The following is a 17,905-nucleotide window of genomic DNA, read 5'->3' on the forward strand; positions in this document are numbered from 1 at the left end:
GAAACTAACAAAACACGCTTTTGATGTTTCGTTTCTAAACGTTTCTAACGTTTCTGGCTGCTATGAATGTACAAAATGGGAGATTAGTTGTATATGCAAATAATACTTTGTAATTTCCATTGTTGTAATAGATGGGAATACTATCATGCTTGAAAACGTTTTGTGTGTGTCTATAGATAAAGAAAAACTTGCCTTTAGTTTCAGCCATTGCATGTTTTGGATTTGTGGTTAAATTCCACATGGATGGATGTAATGCAAATGACTATAGTAAAGGGGGTGCCCTCGTTGTCATTGGCACTTTGTACAATGGCCTATATCAGCTGGATCTATATGAGAGGAGAGCATTAGAGGATGTGTTATAGGTTGATGCCACCATTATGAATGACACAAAATTATGGCATGCTTAATTTGGTTATCTTAATCATGATAGTTTGCTTTGCTTGAGAAGCAAAAATATGATGCTTGGATCTCCCTCTGTTAAAAGCATCTATTGATAATGTATATGAAAGTTGTATATTTGGAAAAATACATCGTGCTTTGTTTTCCCAAAAGTGGATCTATAAAAAATTACAGCTTGTTCATACACGTCAAATCCATTGAAGGATACTTGTATTTTGTTACCTTCATTGGTGACATGACCCATCATTGTTGGGCATATGCTTTGAGGTCTAAATCAAAAGTGTTTGCATGCTTTAAAACCTTCTTGGTCTTGGTTGAAAATGGTAGTGGATGCAAGCTGATTACACTCCGTATAGATCAAAAGGGGGGGGGCGGGGGAGGATACATATCACGAGAGTTTAACCCTTTTTTGGCAGAAAGGGACATTAAACATCAATGTACTACATTTTTCCCACCTCAACAAAATGATATGGTTGAAAGAAATAATTGGACTTTGATGGAGATGGCACGTCGTAGGCTTTCACACAATAAGCTGTCCCCAAAGTTTTGGCTTAATGCTATTTTAAGTGTAGTGTACGTGCTGAATTGCAGTCCCACTAAAGTATTAGCTGAATGTATGCCTTATGAGGCTTGGAATGATTGGAAACTAGTGGTGTTACGCTTTTGTGTCTTTGGTTATTTGGCATATGGTTTGGTGCCATAATCATGAAGAGATAAATTGCAAGATAAGGCTATCAAATGCATTCTTATTGGCTACAATGCAAAAAGTAAAGGGTGTCGCTTGTATAGTATAGATGTGGTATTTGTTGAACATGCTGGTTAGCCCTTCATGGACTACAAAAATCAGCCCAATGCAGGGCCTATGGATATGTTTGACCATTTGTTGCCATCGTTTCAGTAAAGTGCACCTGATTTTGGTCAATTTTAGTAACCTATTGAGGGTTTACAATAGCAAAATCAGCAGCAAACACATGTTGAACAACTTGATTTTCAGCCCATTGATCAGGCGATTGCTAACGATGATGTGGCCAATGAGAGGATTGCTATTTAGGAAGCTAAAACAGCCTCTAGATGGTTGATACACTACAGGATAGCAAACAATTAGTTTCACTTCCTAGTAGAACTAGAGTAGCTACTCGCCATGCACAGGGTAACTTGGTTGCGTAGGTACTTGTAGCTACTACATGCAATGAGAAACTTGTTTCTTTACATGATGCTTAAGAGGATGAGCATTGGATGACAATTATGCAATCGGATTTGGATTGTATCCAAAAAAATGACACAGTGGATTTATGTGACTTGCTTATTGGCAAGTGTGGTATAGGCATAAAGTGGGTTTACAAATTAAAACACAATATTTGATGGTAGTGCTGACCACTACAATGCACGTCTTGTTGCCAAAGGGTATGCTCAGTAGCATGGGATTGACTATGATGAGACATTTGCACCCAATTCACATATGACCACTATTTTGATTGGCATTAGTTAGCTGTGAAAATTACTTTTTTGAATGGTGATTTACATGAGGAGTTTTATGTCATACAACCTCTCGACTTTGTTGAGAAAGGCTCAGAAAGCAAAGTGCGCCAGTTGCATAAGGCCCTTTATGGTTTGAAATAGGCACCTAGGGCGTGGTACAAGAAGATACATACATATTTGATTGCTCTTGGCTTGAGGAATTCACACACTGAGATTATGCTTTGTGTCCACAAAGATGGGGATGATCTCTTGATTCTCATTCTTTTTGTGGATGATATGTTGCTAATTGGGCCTCATGAGAGATGGATTTCAGCCTTGTGCAGCATGCTTTTTGATGTCAAAGATCTTGGCTATTTACACTACTATCTTGGGATATAGTTTATTGTAAGCAAAGGGGGTAATCTTTTGCAACAATCTAAGTACATTGGGCAACACCTTGACTGTTTTCAGATGCAAGATTGCAAGCCTATCCAAAATCACTTGCACTAAACATGGTATGAATGTCCCAAGTCTTTGTTGGGTTTGACTTATGCCTACGCTTACAAAGGAGTGTCGGTGATCCTCGGTAGGACAATGGGACCAGCTCCTTCGATCTTTCCCATCTTTCACATTTGGTATCAGAGCTCAGATATAGCTCAGGTCTAGCTATACCAACATTATCTAGACTTGCTGAGCTCTTGCTCAGCTCTAGCTTGGTCAGTTGCTGCCTCCGCCATTGTGTAGCCAACGGCACCACCTACAGGACAGCCCCCAGCTGCCTACACTGCCCAACAGCGAGCGCCAAGTCCGTCATGTGCGCCCTGCTCTCCAGCGCAGTAGGCTGCGCCTCCTGCTCTAGTAGGCTGCGCTTTCTGCTCAAGTTACCTATGTGCCTTGGTCCAGAGCGGCAGCCACCTCGCTTGCCTGGTCCACCCTCCAGTGCTATCTGTTTTTGCTTTAATTCCGCCATCGTCTCCACCTACTGCAGCTGCATCGCCTGTTCCAGGTCTCCTCCAGCATCTCACCACTAAGCCAGTTGGCTCAAAGCCAACATTAGATGTAAAAGGAGACATTTATCCATTTTTTAAATTCAAATTTTGAATTTCAGATAGGAGCTTTTGCTCAAGCAAGCTATTTTTGCTCCTGGACATGTCTAGGACACATTTATTGCAGAAATTTCTCAAAATTCGGGCAAATTTTTTTGGGTTTTTTAGTCCGGTGCAAACATGGCATATGTACATCAAGTTTAGTCCAAAGTAGACTAAAATTGTGCATTTTGGACAACAAAATTTTGGAGCTTTTGCATTTATTGTGTTGCCGAGCACTGTTTGTGCACTGGATAGTTTTGACAGAGTGTGATCATATTTGTTAATTACAACATGATGCTTGTTGTAATTTGTGGAAATTCCTAGATTTTCAGGTTGGTCTAGTTTTAGGTCTTGCTCTTGTGCTCTTAGGTGATATTTACCATGGGAAATTAGGGATAGAGTGATGTGTATCCAAGGAGGATAGATTGGATGTAACAACTATTCTCTATGGTCTTTCATGATGAAAAATGTGCTGATTGCAAAAAATCTTTGGGATTATGTTGGTGATGAAGAAGTTTATCTTGAAGTTGTGGCTCTTGCAACACCTCCTCTAGGAGGATGTGGTCAAAGGTCCGCTTTAGCTCAACCACTTTCCTAGAGATCAGGAATACAAAAGGCTTGGGACACATGGGACACTCAAGCATTGTCACTGATTGCATTGGTAGTTAAGCGGTCTATAGTCTTGCACATTCGGTCTACAACTTCTTCATGAGAAGCATGGCTGACACTTGAGTGGATGTTTGCTGGAAAAAATGAGATACGCATCTCTTTCTTGAAGAAAGAGCTTGAGAATGTGAAGGTGGATGAAGGTGATTCCATGCAGGATCTTCTGAACAAAACTCAAGACTTCTGTAAGCAGCTAATGAATGTAGATGAGTATTATTCAGATGCATAGTTAATCTCTACTACTTTGAATTTGTTGCCGCTCTCTTATTTGGCCTTTCATACGGCCCTAAATCTCACCATGAGAATTTCCCTGCAGCCACTACTTTCCTTCAGTTGGTTAGCTCTTAGAAGAAGAGCAAAGAAGAAAGAATAGTGGGATGGATGTAATAGCCTCTGAACAGGCTTTTATGGCGAGGTAGAAGGGCAAGGGAAGCTAGTCTAAAAATGCTCCGTAGAGTTCTGGAAGTTCAAGTACTTCACACAGTAGCAAAAAATAGGGGGTATGCAAGCCAAGAAGGGCAAGTGCCACTATTGTAAGAAGCGAGGTTAGTACATCACAGAATGTAAGAAGCGCATAGCCAAGGAGAAGAAGGAGTCAAGGATGTCTGTTTTTGATGCACCTTCTACTCCTACTGAGTCCGCATCTTTTGTTGTAGACTGTGATTACTGTTTCTACACTTGCAATTATGACTCTTCTTGGGCTGACAGAGTATTTAGCTCTATTGAGGATGCTAGCACTTGGTTCTTTGACAGTGCTGCTTCTAGACACATTACATCGTGCATGGATTTGTTTTCCTCTGTTATTGCAGCTCCTGTTGGTAAGTCTGTGTAGTGTGCCAACAATGCATCTTACCCTATTAGAGGTATTGGAAGTTTGTGTTGATAGCCATTGATGGCTCTACTCTGCGTTTACGGGATGCATTATATGTGCCAGGCATGAAGAAGAATTTGTTGTCCATTTCTTTTTTAGCAAAGTGTGGTATGCAGGTCACATTTGATGATGATAAGTGTATGGTTAGGGATAAATAATTTTTGAGTTTGGTTTTGATTGGCACATTATGTCATGGACTCTATGAGCTAGATGCTTATTGGGTTGATCAACCGGTCTATTTAGCGTCTACTCTCACTCTTGCTATGTCACAGGCAGAGTTATGGCATGCTCGCGTGGGATATGTCAACTATGGCAGTTTGATGCTTATGTAGTGCACACAGATGCTAGATGGCTTACCTCTCTTGGAGAGACCTTCTGAGTATATTTGTGAGATGCATTTTGGGAAAAATGCATCGATTCTCGTTTTCTCGTAATGTTGCTTTTAAGGCAACCACTTATAGATTGTGCATTCGGATGTATGTGGACCTATGCAGACAAAGTCATTGGGTGGTTGCTATTATTTCGTTATCTTCATTGATGACTTTACTCGTTTTTGTTGGGTCTACTTATTGGTGAAAAAGTCAGAGGTGTATGATGCATTTTTGGCTTTTGTTGTACTTGCTGAAAATCAATGTGGTTGTAGGATTAAGACTCTCTGTTCGGACCAAGGGGGGGAATGTCTTCCATGTTGAATAATTTTTTGAAGCAAAAAGGCATTGTCTATTACTATACTATTGCGTATAATACTCCACAACGGAATGGGGTTGTCGAGATGAAGAATTAGTCACTCATGGAGATGGCTAGATGTATGTTAAACGCTAAGAGTTTGCCATATGGTTTTTGGATGGAAGCAGATATGTATGCTTGCCATTTTTTGAACAGGTGCCCTATCAAGGCATTAAAGAATGTTACGCCTTTGAGGCTTGGAACAAACGTAAACCTTAAATTGGCCATTTTTGTACTTTTGGGTGTCTTGTGCAACTAGCCTTCCTTCCGTAGATGGGTGGTAAATTCGTGATTATAACTTAATTGCAGTAGCAAACAATTAGTGTAAATCTGAAAATACAAATTTACCTACCGATCTTGGACAATACACACCTGATTAGCCCCAAAATTGATGTCTCTTTTGGTATTTCTTTAGCTTTATTAAAGAAAAAGTTGATTTACAATGGGATTCTTCCAATCCCTTTTGGTATTCCAACTCCCCTTGCTATTCAAAATTACAAGCAAGTCTTTAATTTGATTTGCCCCTTGACTCGGGCAATCAATTGGCCTTTATCCACTTTGATGGAGATGGAAAATGCCCCAAATTCAATTATTTGCTAGTCCCTCCACTTGAATAGGCTAAAAACAACTTCAGTCCTGTTGAATCCAAGTCTTGGAGCTTTCAATTTTTGGCACGCTTCCCGAGGCTGTTGCTAAACCCTAATTTCTGCTCAGATTAGGGTTTACAGCAGCATCATAGTTAAATTGGCTAGGCAACTTCCATTCTCGAGTGTCTCTACGCCAATAATTTGACTGGCCAATAATTAAATTGGCTCGGTGACTTCCATTCCTGAGTGTCTCTACGCCATCTTTGACTATCGGATTGGTGTTAGATACCATTAAACGCCACTTTTCTAGTGTCGCCAACTGACATCATGGCCAAATGGATGACCTAGGCCAACAACTGGCACCAGATACCACCAAGTACTTGTGCGGCATAACTTATAGCAACTTTTGTCTTTAATATCCCGTGATTTCTTCGGGCCTAGGCTCGTAAATTCACTTTAACCCCAGTTGCACCTGACATGTGCAACATTTACTTAATTATGTGATTAAAAATTAATCCACATGTTAAGTGAGGCTTCAAAAATACATGTTCTCATGACATCTTGTGTATACTCATATTCCCAAAGTACTAAGAAAGAAGTTGGACAACAAGGCTGTTAAATGCATTTTTGTAGGGTACAACAGTGAGAGCAAAGGATATAGATTGTATGATCTTGTTTCCAAGAAAGTATTTGTCAGTAAGGATGTGGTTTTTGATGAAAAATTAGAATTATCCCTTGCTGCTTTTGATACATATCAGGCTGCCAATGATGTCTTTGAAGGGTTGTTGCCCATTTCTTTTGGTGATATAGTTGGAGTTTTAGTAATGAACATAATGTTCAGCCAACTGCTTTATTGAGCAATGCGGAAATTTAGTCAATGGCTGATTTGAATATTCAGCAAGATGCTGAATTTGAGATTCAATAGGAGCTTGTACACAATTAGGAAGCTAGGCAGATGCCTAGATGGTATTTGTAGACTATGAAAGATAGTCATTTGGATGCTCCTATTGTTGGTTGTACTAGAATACAAGCTCGTCTACCTGATGGAGTTTATTATGGCAGCACATACACTTGATGATGAGGAGCTTGAATGTTTTGAGGATGCCCAGCAAAGTGTGCATTGGATGGCAGCAATGCAAGCTGAATTTGATTCTATCATAAAGAATCAAACATGGGATTTAGTGACATTGCCTGTTGGGAAGAAAGCCATTGGTACAAAGTGGGGCTATAAGCTGAAAAGAAATGTAGGTGGATCCATTGACAAGTATAAAGCCAAGCTTGTGGCCAAAGGCTACGCACTAAAGAAAGGCGTTGACCTATGAGGAGACATTTGCTTCTACATTTCATATGACTACCATTCGGTCTATGGTTGCTTTGGCTGCCCATCATGGTTGGACTGTGCACCAGCTTGATATTAAGACTGCATTTTTACATGGGAACTTCAAGAAGAAGTGTATGTATATCAACCCATTGGTTTTGCAGTTGAGGGATTTGAACACTTGGTATGTAAGTTGAAAAAGGCTTTGTATGGTTTGAAGCAAGCTCTGCGAGCTTGGTATGCAAAAATTAATGCCTTTTGCCAAGGGTTCATTAACAACTTATCAGAGTCTACTCTTTACGTATGTAAAGAGGAGGGGTCCTTGCTGGTCATTTGTCTTTATGTAGATGATCTTTTGCTCATAGGGACACATGCTGATTTCAGCATTCAAGCAAAGTTTGTAGCAAAGATGTCAAACTTAGGGCCTTTGCACTAATATTTGGATATTCAGTTGATTCATGATGTTAGAGGCATTGGATTGTCACAGTCCAGATATATTCATAAACTTCTTGAGAGGTTTGGCGTACAGGATGGCAAGCCAGTTTACACACCAATGGAGACTGGACTCGAGCTGTCCTTGCATGATGACAATGATTTGTTTGATATCCATACATATGCTCCAGCAGTTGGATGTCTCACAAGGCGAGATATTGAGTTTGCAGTTTCAGCCCTAAGCAGATATATGCACAGCCTAGCATGTCACATTGGCTAGCTATGAAGCTTGTTTTTCGTTACTTGTAGGGGACTAGGACTCTTGGATTGCTTTATGCGAAGGGGGGACCACTGCAACTATATGCTTATAGTGATTTAGATTTTGATTCACGTCACTCTACGAGTGAAAATTGTTTATTTCTTGGCTCATCTTGCATCTCTTGGCTTAGTAAGAAACAATCCATTATTGCCACATCGTCTTGTGAAGCTGAATACAAGTAAGCTTTCAATACCATAGTTGAATGTGTATGACTGAGACATTTGTTGACTGATCTTGATGTATTTGTCACGGAGCCTACTCGTTTGTATACTGACAGTCAAAGTGCCATTGCGGCAACACGGAACCCAGTATTTCATGCATGTATGAAACACATAGAGATCCACTATCACTTTGTCAGAGAGAGGCTACATGCAGGAGATATCAGCCTTATCTACTGGCCTACCACTAGTAATGTGGTAGATATCTTTACCAAAGCTCTTTCTCGTGACAAATTTGAAGCATTCTGCAATGCTTTAAATTTGATCCCCTTTGGTGGATGATCCTTGTATATTGATCACTCTTCACTCCAGGGGGGGTTGTTGGGTTTGACTCACGCCTACGCTCACAGAGGAGTGTTGGTGATCCTTGGTAGGACACTGGGACACTTTTTACTCTCCTTATGTGAGGCTTTTTTTCCTAGTTATATTCTTTTTTATTTTATATACTTATGCTACACAATTTGGGCACTTATTGTGTTTTACATCTTTTGGGTGTGAACATACACTAACAACCCTAAGATTTAAGGGTTGTACTTTGTACTTGTACATTACTCTTTTGATTATTGTATTGTGAGCCGTGTCTTCACTCTCACACTCTCTTCACTGCCAATTGTGTACTCTCAATTGAGCTTCGATCTTTCTTATCTCTCACAATCTTATTTGCTTGACACTACATGATACTAAGCAAATCATGATTATTAAAAGATTTAGGATATGAGAAAAGCATCTAACTTTACTTTAAGCTTAATGTTTATGTTTCAATTTTACTTTAGAATAAGATGGAACGAGGTCTTAGTGTAACTACTTAATACTTCTTCTAAGTTTGTATGTCCTAATTCTTATAAACTTCGCACTAAAGCACAATGAGTCTAGTTGAGATAGGCTACAAGTTTACCCCTAAGGATGTAGGAGATCCATTTGATGCTTCTCTCTATCAGCAGGCTATTGGCTATCTATTGTATTTGTGTAATACGCAATCGGATATTCAGTTTGGGGTCTCTCAGTTGGCATACTTTATGCACAGTCCTAGTAGTACGCATCGGCAAGTAATCAAACGTGTCTTTTGCTATTTTAAAGGCACTTAGACATTGGGCCTCTTCTACATACAAGGCACTTCTCTTTGCTTGCATGCATTCACATACAATGATTGGATTGGATGTTTTGATATAGGAGTGTCCACTAGTGGTAACTATTTCATGTTTGATGATTCGTGCATCTCTTGGTTGAGCAAGAAGTAGTCTATAATAGCCATATCTAGTTGTGAAGTTGAATACAGGGCATCATTTACAGCTACATTGAAATGTGTATGGCTTAGATGGATCGATCTTAGTGCGGAACCATAGTCACCTACTCCTGTCTATGCTGGCAGTCAAAGTGCCATGGCAATTGCGAGAAATCCAATTTTTCATGCTCGCACTAAGTACATCAAGATGTATTATCATTATGTCAGAGCAAGGCTCCATGGAGGGGAGATTGACTTGGTTTATGTCCCTACACAGGACAACTTGGCAGATGTGTTTACAAAAGCTCTCTCTAGAGAGAAGTTTGAAGCCTTTTGTAGGGCTTCAGGTTCACATCCTTCATGATTCGATCAACCAACATGTTTACCAATCGATTCCAATAAATTGGATCCGATTCCATGGTTCTCTTTTTGTTCGCTACTATGACGCTCCAATGTAACATGAGTTTGTATATGTGTCTTTCGTCTCCTATCCCAATTGTCTTTTACGTAAGACTTTATTTTGGCTTTTTGACTCCATATTATAGGATGGATCTTCTGGCTAGTTGGAGATCTCCCTTTAAACTGCACGTACGGCTTTCATCGTATGCAGCTTTCCATATGATTGAATAGAACATATCAAAGTAATTTGAAAGTATCTCAAAAAATCATATTGACTCGTTAGGCATTGAGTATCCATTTTCTCTTCCTTCCCCTAGGACTATCTACTTATCATTTCTCTAAGAATAGAGAAATATCAAAGTCTAGAAATAGAAAAGAGAAAATCTTGCATTTCAATCATTTGACTCAAAATGTCCGTAGGTTTCTCTATTTGATTACCAAATGCTGACAAAATCTTCAGGGAATCTCTGTAATGGTAGTGTGAACCCGTTCCAAAAGAGAAAAGACATTTGAAGATCTTCGTAGTGGGAGTCCAGGTGAGACTCAACCTACTAAAGTGTAAGACCTTGGACACCAAATTGTTTCACACAAATAGATGGATAATAATCCGTTTTTGCCATAGCAGGCTTCAGTCCGTGTCAATACTTCCATTCTCAGTTCAGCTATGCGTTTGACATATCAAAACAATTGATACGGAATCGTCGTGATGATACAAGTCACGACCGTGTTGTGCAATGTACTAGGATGTCATTTCTTACGATCCTTTACTCCTACAATATCTAAAGTTCCTCTAACAATATGATATCTTACACCGGGTAGGTCCTTCACTCTTTGCCCCTCACATGGACCATAGAATGTTCTTGTAAATTATGGCAAATTCTTGGTATATAAGTTGTTATCTCAAACTTAAAAGGTTAACAAAACTCTCCAAACTTTATGTAAGGCAAAGTTAGGTTTTTTGGGTGTAGTTGTGGAATGGTCAACAGATAGCTAGTTCCAGTGTTACTATATAGAACTGCATGTGAGATTCCCACCTCATACGACGCCTCGTCATTCAAAGAAAATTCAGATTGATAATGATTGATTATACTCTGAAAGTCTCTTTCTTGAATGCCTTTTCCTTATCAAAGGTGAGAAACTCATCGGAGAAATATTGATACGAGATGGATTGTGGAACTAGAACAAATTGCGACATACGTCGAGGGATTTGTGTGCTCCAAGCAATTGTCACGATTCGGGAAACTTTTTTTGGTTGCGAACTGAGAATAAAACCTCTATGCTTCATCCAAATGTACTGAGCTTCAACTTTGACCCAAGGGGATTTGATCGAGAAGAAATTTCATTTTTCCTCGCTCATTTCTTTTGTGTCACTCGCAATCTTTTGATTCGCTTCCAAAAATTCCATTTCATGAAAAGAATCCCACAATGGACAAAATATTGCAGTCCCATTTGTCATATTAGGATATTGGTTTCTATAGGGACTGAGAATCCATATTGATTTGGTTGTCAATGGATGATCTACATTTCTCTTCCCAATGAGATACATAAGAGAACTCTGCAATTCTTTCTTACTGAAGATTGAATACGTAATGCAAAACAAGGATGAGAAAGGTGTTCAAAATATCAATAGACCTTTCCTTATTTTTCTGCGTGTTGAAGAATCAAGATTAGTTGACACAAATAGAATTTCATGATATAGTATAAGTTAAGAAGCACACTCGCTTGGGGAATCACTTATTGTTTTGAAAACCAAAAATTACCATGACCGCAACTTTAGAAAGACGTGAAAGTGCAAGCCTATGGGGCCTTTTCTATGACTGGATGATGAGCTGAAAACCATCTTTACATCGGATGGTTTGGTATCTTAATGATTCCTACCCTTGCTTTCATCGTTGTGATCGGATAGTGCAATTTGTTCACAGTGCAAAACCAACTTTAGGTCACAGCTGTGTGGTCTTCTCCCATCCATCCAAACTCGGATGGCAGAATGAGCGAACTAGGTCTTCATGAAGGTGAAAGTTCTCCTCCCTTGAAGACAGGGTAACATGTTTATATGTTTACTATGAGAATGAGAAGCAAGATGAGAGATTTGTTGCCTAACTTGTTCAATGGCTCATTGCTTTTCAAATCAAATAGTAAAATTTTTACTTCTAATTTTTCATCTCATTGGCTTTTAGTTTTGCTTGTTGGAAGGGAGTTTTGGCTCTTCTAAGTTTCTCAATAGCGTCCTCATATCGTTCCTCTACATCTCGAATAGTACTGTGGATTGTTTTTTCATGATTTTCTAATAAATTGATCAATGAAAGTTGATCATAAGACTTTGATTTTCGAAGATTTATGATCTCTTCCCGAACTGAACATGAATCTTTCAACTCATTCGGCTCTCTCGCCCATACTTTTTTGTACTGAAAAATTCAATACCCCTACAAACCTACCATTTTATTCACATCTTCCTTTCTTCTTTTAAGATATCTCCTTTGGGGATTGATTTGCTTATTCTTTGTATACATTCACATCCTTCACTTGAGGGGGTTTGTTTTACTTATTATGTTTCTCCATAGTTCTTGTGTGAACACTCCCTTATCCATGGGTACTTTTTACCTTGTAGTTGGAGAAGGATTTTTTCCTTGTGTGAACACCCTTCAGTGGGTGTGGTACTTAGTACCCTAGGGATTGTATTTTCATAATCATTCTTACATAGTGGATGTGATCTTCCAGCACTCTCTTTTCTCTTGCTGTTTACTCCTCCACTGTGAGTGTGCACGTGTTGCTGAATCCTAACCTAACATTACCAAAAGATTTTTTAAGCATATTTTTTCATGGATTTATCATAGGATATCGTTGTTCATTTGGTGTCCCATGCAAGTTGTTTGAAAGATGCTTGGGGCAAGGTCAATTGATTATGCTAATTGAGGAAGCCCTGTACTTTGAGCATGTGACTTGTAACATTCCACTTGAAGCCGTGTTAGCTCTTGACTATAGGACTAAGCAATTCTGTCGATCATTTATCTCAAATAGTCAATCAAGTGGAAGAATGGCTTGATGTAGAGGTCACATAGGTGTTGGTATGCTCACTTAAGAGACACTTTCTTCACCTTTGTCCTCGAGGATATTGGTGAGGACAACAATCATGCATATGGGGGAAAGTGTTACATCCTTGGACATCTTGGATGGGGCTATGGTAGCATGTCTATTGATCATTGACCATTTGGTCACTAGGTGTGAATGTATTAAAAGTTAGGCTAGTTAAGGGGTCTTCTAGCGTGAGTTATATCCTAAGGCTAGGGCAGTTAAGGACTCATAAAAAGGACTTCGGGCCCTTTTGTTGGGCATCTCTTGTAAGATCCACCCTTGGACTTTAGACCCTAGGCAACTCCATCTATACATTTAAGAGAGTGTGGATTGATGATGTGGGATAGTAGTCCTTGCAATATGAGCTTGGCACAATATGTTGTTGGCCCTTGGGCTCAATTCTCAGGGGTGAGCTCATTTGGTCTTAAGGTGATGTCCACATCTTTATGTACCTTGGGTATACCTTGGATGATCGTCTTTTTTGTATCATTGTAGTATTGGTGAAAGTGTGCCTTGAACCTTGCCATTGAACTTGTTGCAAGCTAAAAGAATTTTACGCTCAAGTGACCCAAGGATGGTGGACAGAATGAACTTATTATAGTGTGCCAATCATGGCTACTATTCTTGAGAATGTTTGCTTGTGTTCATTTAAAATCTTATGCTAAGGGGTTGAAACACACATGTGAATGTGTGTCAAAATACTAAGCACCTTGTTGCATTAATAATTAGGAGTTCAAGTGTAAGTTTTTAATAGAGAGCAAATGTATTGGCCCCATTTCCACATAAGATAGAAACAATTTAGCTAGGTTAACCTTATCTTGAATCTTAAAGTTAGTTATAGAAGATAGAAATCAAGGCTTCTAGGATGTTAGGGCTTTGCATCTAGAAAAAAACTTATATGTTGTTGAAACTTCTATTGCTAACCATAACTAGGTTCTTTCTTACAGGTAAAGAACATGGGCAAAGAAGGAGTTCAATGGGGTAATGGTCCTTCACCAACTAGAGTGGGAAAGAAAATCTGAGTAGCTTTTTATGATTCAAAAATGATTCGTGATCATCTTTTCGATTTTATTGTAGTTGACATTAGTTGTCATGTTCCTCTAGTTTGTGCCTTTTGTTCTTAAATTTAAAGTAGGACATGTTTTCAATTGGCTCTCTCTAGCTATTGCCATGAGGTGTAAGATGGTGGACATTGAAAAAAAAATGCTCGATTGCAAAATACAAACCCGATTGATAAAGAAATGTGGTTAGGGTTAGGGTAACACAAAGACAATGAACATAGAAGATGAAAGAATGCAGCAAACACACTATGCAAGGTGAATATTGAACCTTGAACTTGTGTCTCAGGGATTGGGGTAGAGAGTATGAGTTTAAGAGTGTGATGTACTTTGACGGATTTTGAAATGTAGTAGGCAGCCCCTGAAGGTGTTAGGCAGTAGCTAATGCAGCTTAGAAGGCTAGATCAGTGACTATTGCTACTGGTGAACATCTCAGCTGCTAGTTGACATCAATATACTGCTGCATTTCACATCAGGGGCTGTCGTCGAGGGTCCAGCCTGCTACGTTTGGCTCTAGATGGTTATGCCCCTACTCTTGAACTACCGTGTTTGATTCCACAGCTGCTGCCCATCTAGAAACACTTCCTATGGTCCACAATCAAATGGCTATATGCCTCAATTTTTATATTACTACACATGCCAGTCAACATAATTGCCCAGGCTTATTTTTGCTTAAAGAAAACAGTCACCAAGGTAGCTTTCCTGGCCAACACATGATAGTGAATATTGTATGTATTCATGCCCCCATGCATCTTTAGCATACCTTACATCATGGAGCCTTGCAACTTGTATGAGTCTTTCAAAGGAAGTTTGATTTGAGTAGGTTTTTGGTGGTGGTGGGGGGGGGCGCGAGGCCCTGGGCTTACACCAATCTATTTGTGAGGTTTTCATTGTTGCTGATCATCACTTGTTTATCACCTTGACCTGCTCTTTTCAGTTTGTGGCTTTTTCCTGTCCATCAAGATCAATTTTCTAACTTGCATGATTCGGTTGATGCTCTTCCTTAGCACATTCTTGTAATGACTATGGTTCCCTTTATAACAGCTTAAAACATGTATATATGAGTTAATCAAGGGAAACAAAACACAAGTGGCTCAAAAGAAGATATCCACGACCTTGTGATCCTAATAGACCCAGAGGCATTCTTCATGACACATGATTTTGGGTTGGTCAAAGAGTTTGCTTCTCATGCCCCTTAGGATTCCATTTGGGCTGTAAGAAGAATCTACTTCTCATGCCCCTTGGGATTCTGTTTGGGCCTAAGAAGGGCCGTAAACGACCTTAAATCCTAGCCTAAAGTTAATCTCAAATTATTATCTGATTTCTTTTCCATAGAGCCCCAACCAATCTCTATGTTTCATTAGGATTACTGGCTCGGAATGCTCTATGAAAGGGGATCACTGGCTGGGTTAGCCTTCATCAATGTTGTCTTTGCTATTCTATCCCCATCATCTTCTTCCCAGTTACACGATTGACTATTGCTACTGGTGAACATCTCAGCTGCTGGTCGACATCAATATACCGCTGCATTAACATCAGGGGCTGTCATTTAGGGTCCAGCCTGCTACATTTGTCTCTAGATGGATATGCCCCTACTCCTGAACTACCATGTTTGACTCCATAGCTGCTGCGGCACCACCCACCTAGAACCACTTCCTATGGTCCACAATCAAATGGCTATATGCCTCAATTTTTATATTATCACACATGCCAGCCAACATAATTGCCCAAGCTTATTTTTGCTTAAAGAAAACAGTCAGCAAGGTAGCTTTCCTGGCCAACACATGATAGTGAATATTGCATATATTCATGCCCTCATGCATCTTTAGCATACCTACCAAGTCCATCCTCAATAATCATGGAGCCTTGCAATTTGTACGAGTCTTCCAAAGGAAGTTCAATTGCCAGAGAAAGAAACTCATATATATGCTTGTGTGCTCAAATCAAGGAGTGACAAATAAATTTGCACTCAGGCTATAGTAATGAATTGGACAATCCTAAGCCTTACATGTGAGGGTCAAGCGAAGAGCTTTCAATACTCAGATTTCTTCTTTAGTTTTTGTGTGACCTAATCCGTTTGTTACTTAATGGTGATATTTCATCCAATAGAATCTAACAATCTCATGTTGCTGCAAGATCTATGCTGGGATGGCCAAAGCAAAGCATGCCAATCACATTGCTTCAAAGGCGAGAACTTGAATTTTGCAAAGTTATTGGTCAGTCCTGTTACCAATCCAATTGCAAATAAAGTGTTCATCATAAATTGGATATCCTAGCGGTCATTTTTAGGCATAGAAAATGGATCATCAGCATGCATTGTTAGGCATTGAACTAAGAAAATGAATCATCAGCATATGCTTGGGTATAGGCTTTACATGTGGTAATTGCATCCTATGTAACATTGCTGCAGCCAGAAGTAATAAGTATGTCCATGTATAGCAACAATGGGCGAGTGGCAATGCCATAAACAAATCACTCAATGGACATCCTTGTCTTGTAGACTTGCATCAGCATCTGGGCTGCCAACAAAGACTTGCCAATGATACATTGCCAATGATGCAACCAATAAATGACACGTACCAATTTATGCCCAAACCCTAGTTTCAAGATAATAGTTGGTATGCCATAAACAAATCACTCAATGGACATCCTTGTCTTGTAGACTTGCATCAGCGTCTGGGCTGCCAACAAAGACTTGCCAATGATGCAACCAATAAATGACATGGACCAATTTATGCCCAAAGCCTAGTTTCAATGTTATAGTTGGTATGAAGTCCCATTGCATTGATCACATTCTTTTGCGACATCCTCTCTCCTTGTTGAGTATACTTAGTACCCTCAAAGACAATGAGGGCATTTGCAATGTTATCATTAATCTGCCGCCTAGACATAGATCCACGCTGCCTAGGATGTAGCCTTGCATTCAAGATGCCTTTTGCAAACAAGTATTTTAGTAGTTAGCTTATAGATCAATAGCATACATATAATTAGGCAGCAACACAGAAGTTTTCATACAGTTGCTCCTTTGGTCCAATTTGACAAGACCATTTTTCGGTTACTTTGATAGCTGTTGATGATGACATGCTCAATTTATCAATGTTTTAGTGCAGCATCTAATTCAAAATCAGTAAAAGGTTCTTCCAACTTGGTGTCCTTGATTGAATTAGAAGTTGGGCAAACAGCATCAATAAATTTTTAACCGGTTTAGGGTATCAGCCCAAGGAAGTGGTGCCTGAGAGAGAGCATTCACAAAGTGTCCAATACATTTATTTGCCAATTCAAACTTTGATTATGTCCATGAGCCATCCTTTGTTCACCTCTAAAATAGTTTGCCTCTTTCTATTAGTATCCAAGCTTTTAAAAAGGCTTTTCGAAGAGCAATGCTTGTCAAGAAAAGGCTATTTTTATGCTCAAATCTTATGCTTTTGTAGCTCATGTTGATGATTTTATTAGACCACATGATTTCCCTGACATTATGCATTGCGTTCATGTATCCAATTGTCCAATATGACCAAGTTCTTCAACAGATCAAATTAGAGTTTTTGTCTATGATAATTGTTCCCTTGCCTCACCCATAAATCATTACTGATGGTCTTGAATTACAGTTTGCATTCTGTTAAACTTCTTCAGAATTAGCCTAAAACTGAATTTCATATTATGGGCTAAATTCTTTTGGCTTTCATACAACCCCAAATTTTTTCTACTTAATTCTATGTAAATACAAAACTAAAGAGACTTGGTAGAACAAATGATTCAAAGTGTGTTCTATAAAAGAATACTTGTGTGTGGCCACTCTTTTATCATGGATCTATCCCAATCAAAGCCTTCAACTGTTAGCCCTTGCCTTCCTCTACCATTGCCATCATCAGGGGTGATCTTGCTATTGCCATTGTCATCACCTCGACGTGTTGTTACCTGTCGAGCCATTAAAATTAGGGTTTGCAATAATTATAAATTACAGTGCATTACTTCTCGCTTTGTTCTCCTTAAAACACCCACCCCCAAAAAACATTTATTTTTATTTTGGAACAACAGTGGAAGTGCACCAAAATCCTCTATAAATAGAGTCACT

General features: G+C 39.3%; 1 protein-coding gene across 1 annotated transcript in view; it reads left to right on the forward strand.

Annotated features, from left to right (window-relative positions):
• Window positions 1-17,905, forward strand: part of LOC148018476 (outer envelope pore protein 16, chloroplastic-like) — a 64,230-nt gene that overhangs the window by 4,231 nt on the left and 42,094 nt on the right. The window contains exon 5 of the mRNA XM_087661365.1: window positions 13,723-13,756. Within this exon, the coding sequence (XP_087517491.1) occupies window positions 13,723-13,756 (34 nt within the window). The remainder of the gene's footprint in view (window positions 1-13,722; window positions 13,757-17,905) is intronic.

This window comes from Lygodium microphyllum, chromosome 21 (genome assembly GCF_053477565.2).
Source record: "Lygodium microphyllum isolate KBCC chromosome 21, Lygodium_microphyllum_v1.1.10, whole genome shotgun sequence".
NCBI lineage: Eukaryota > Viridiplantae > Streptophyta > Polypodiopsida > Schizaeales > Lygodiaceae > Lygodium > Lygodium microphyllum.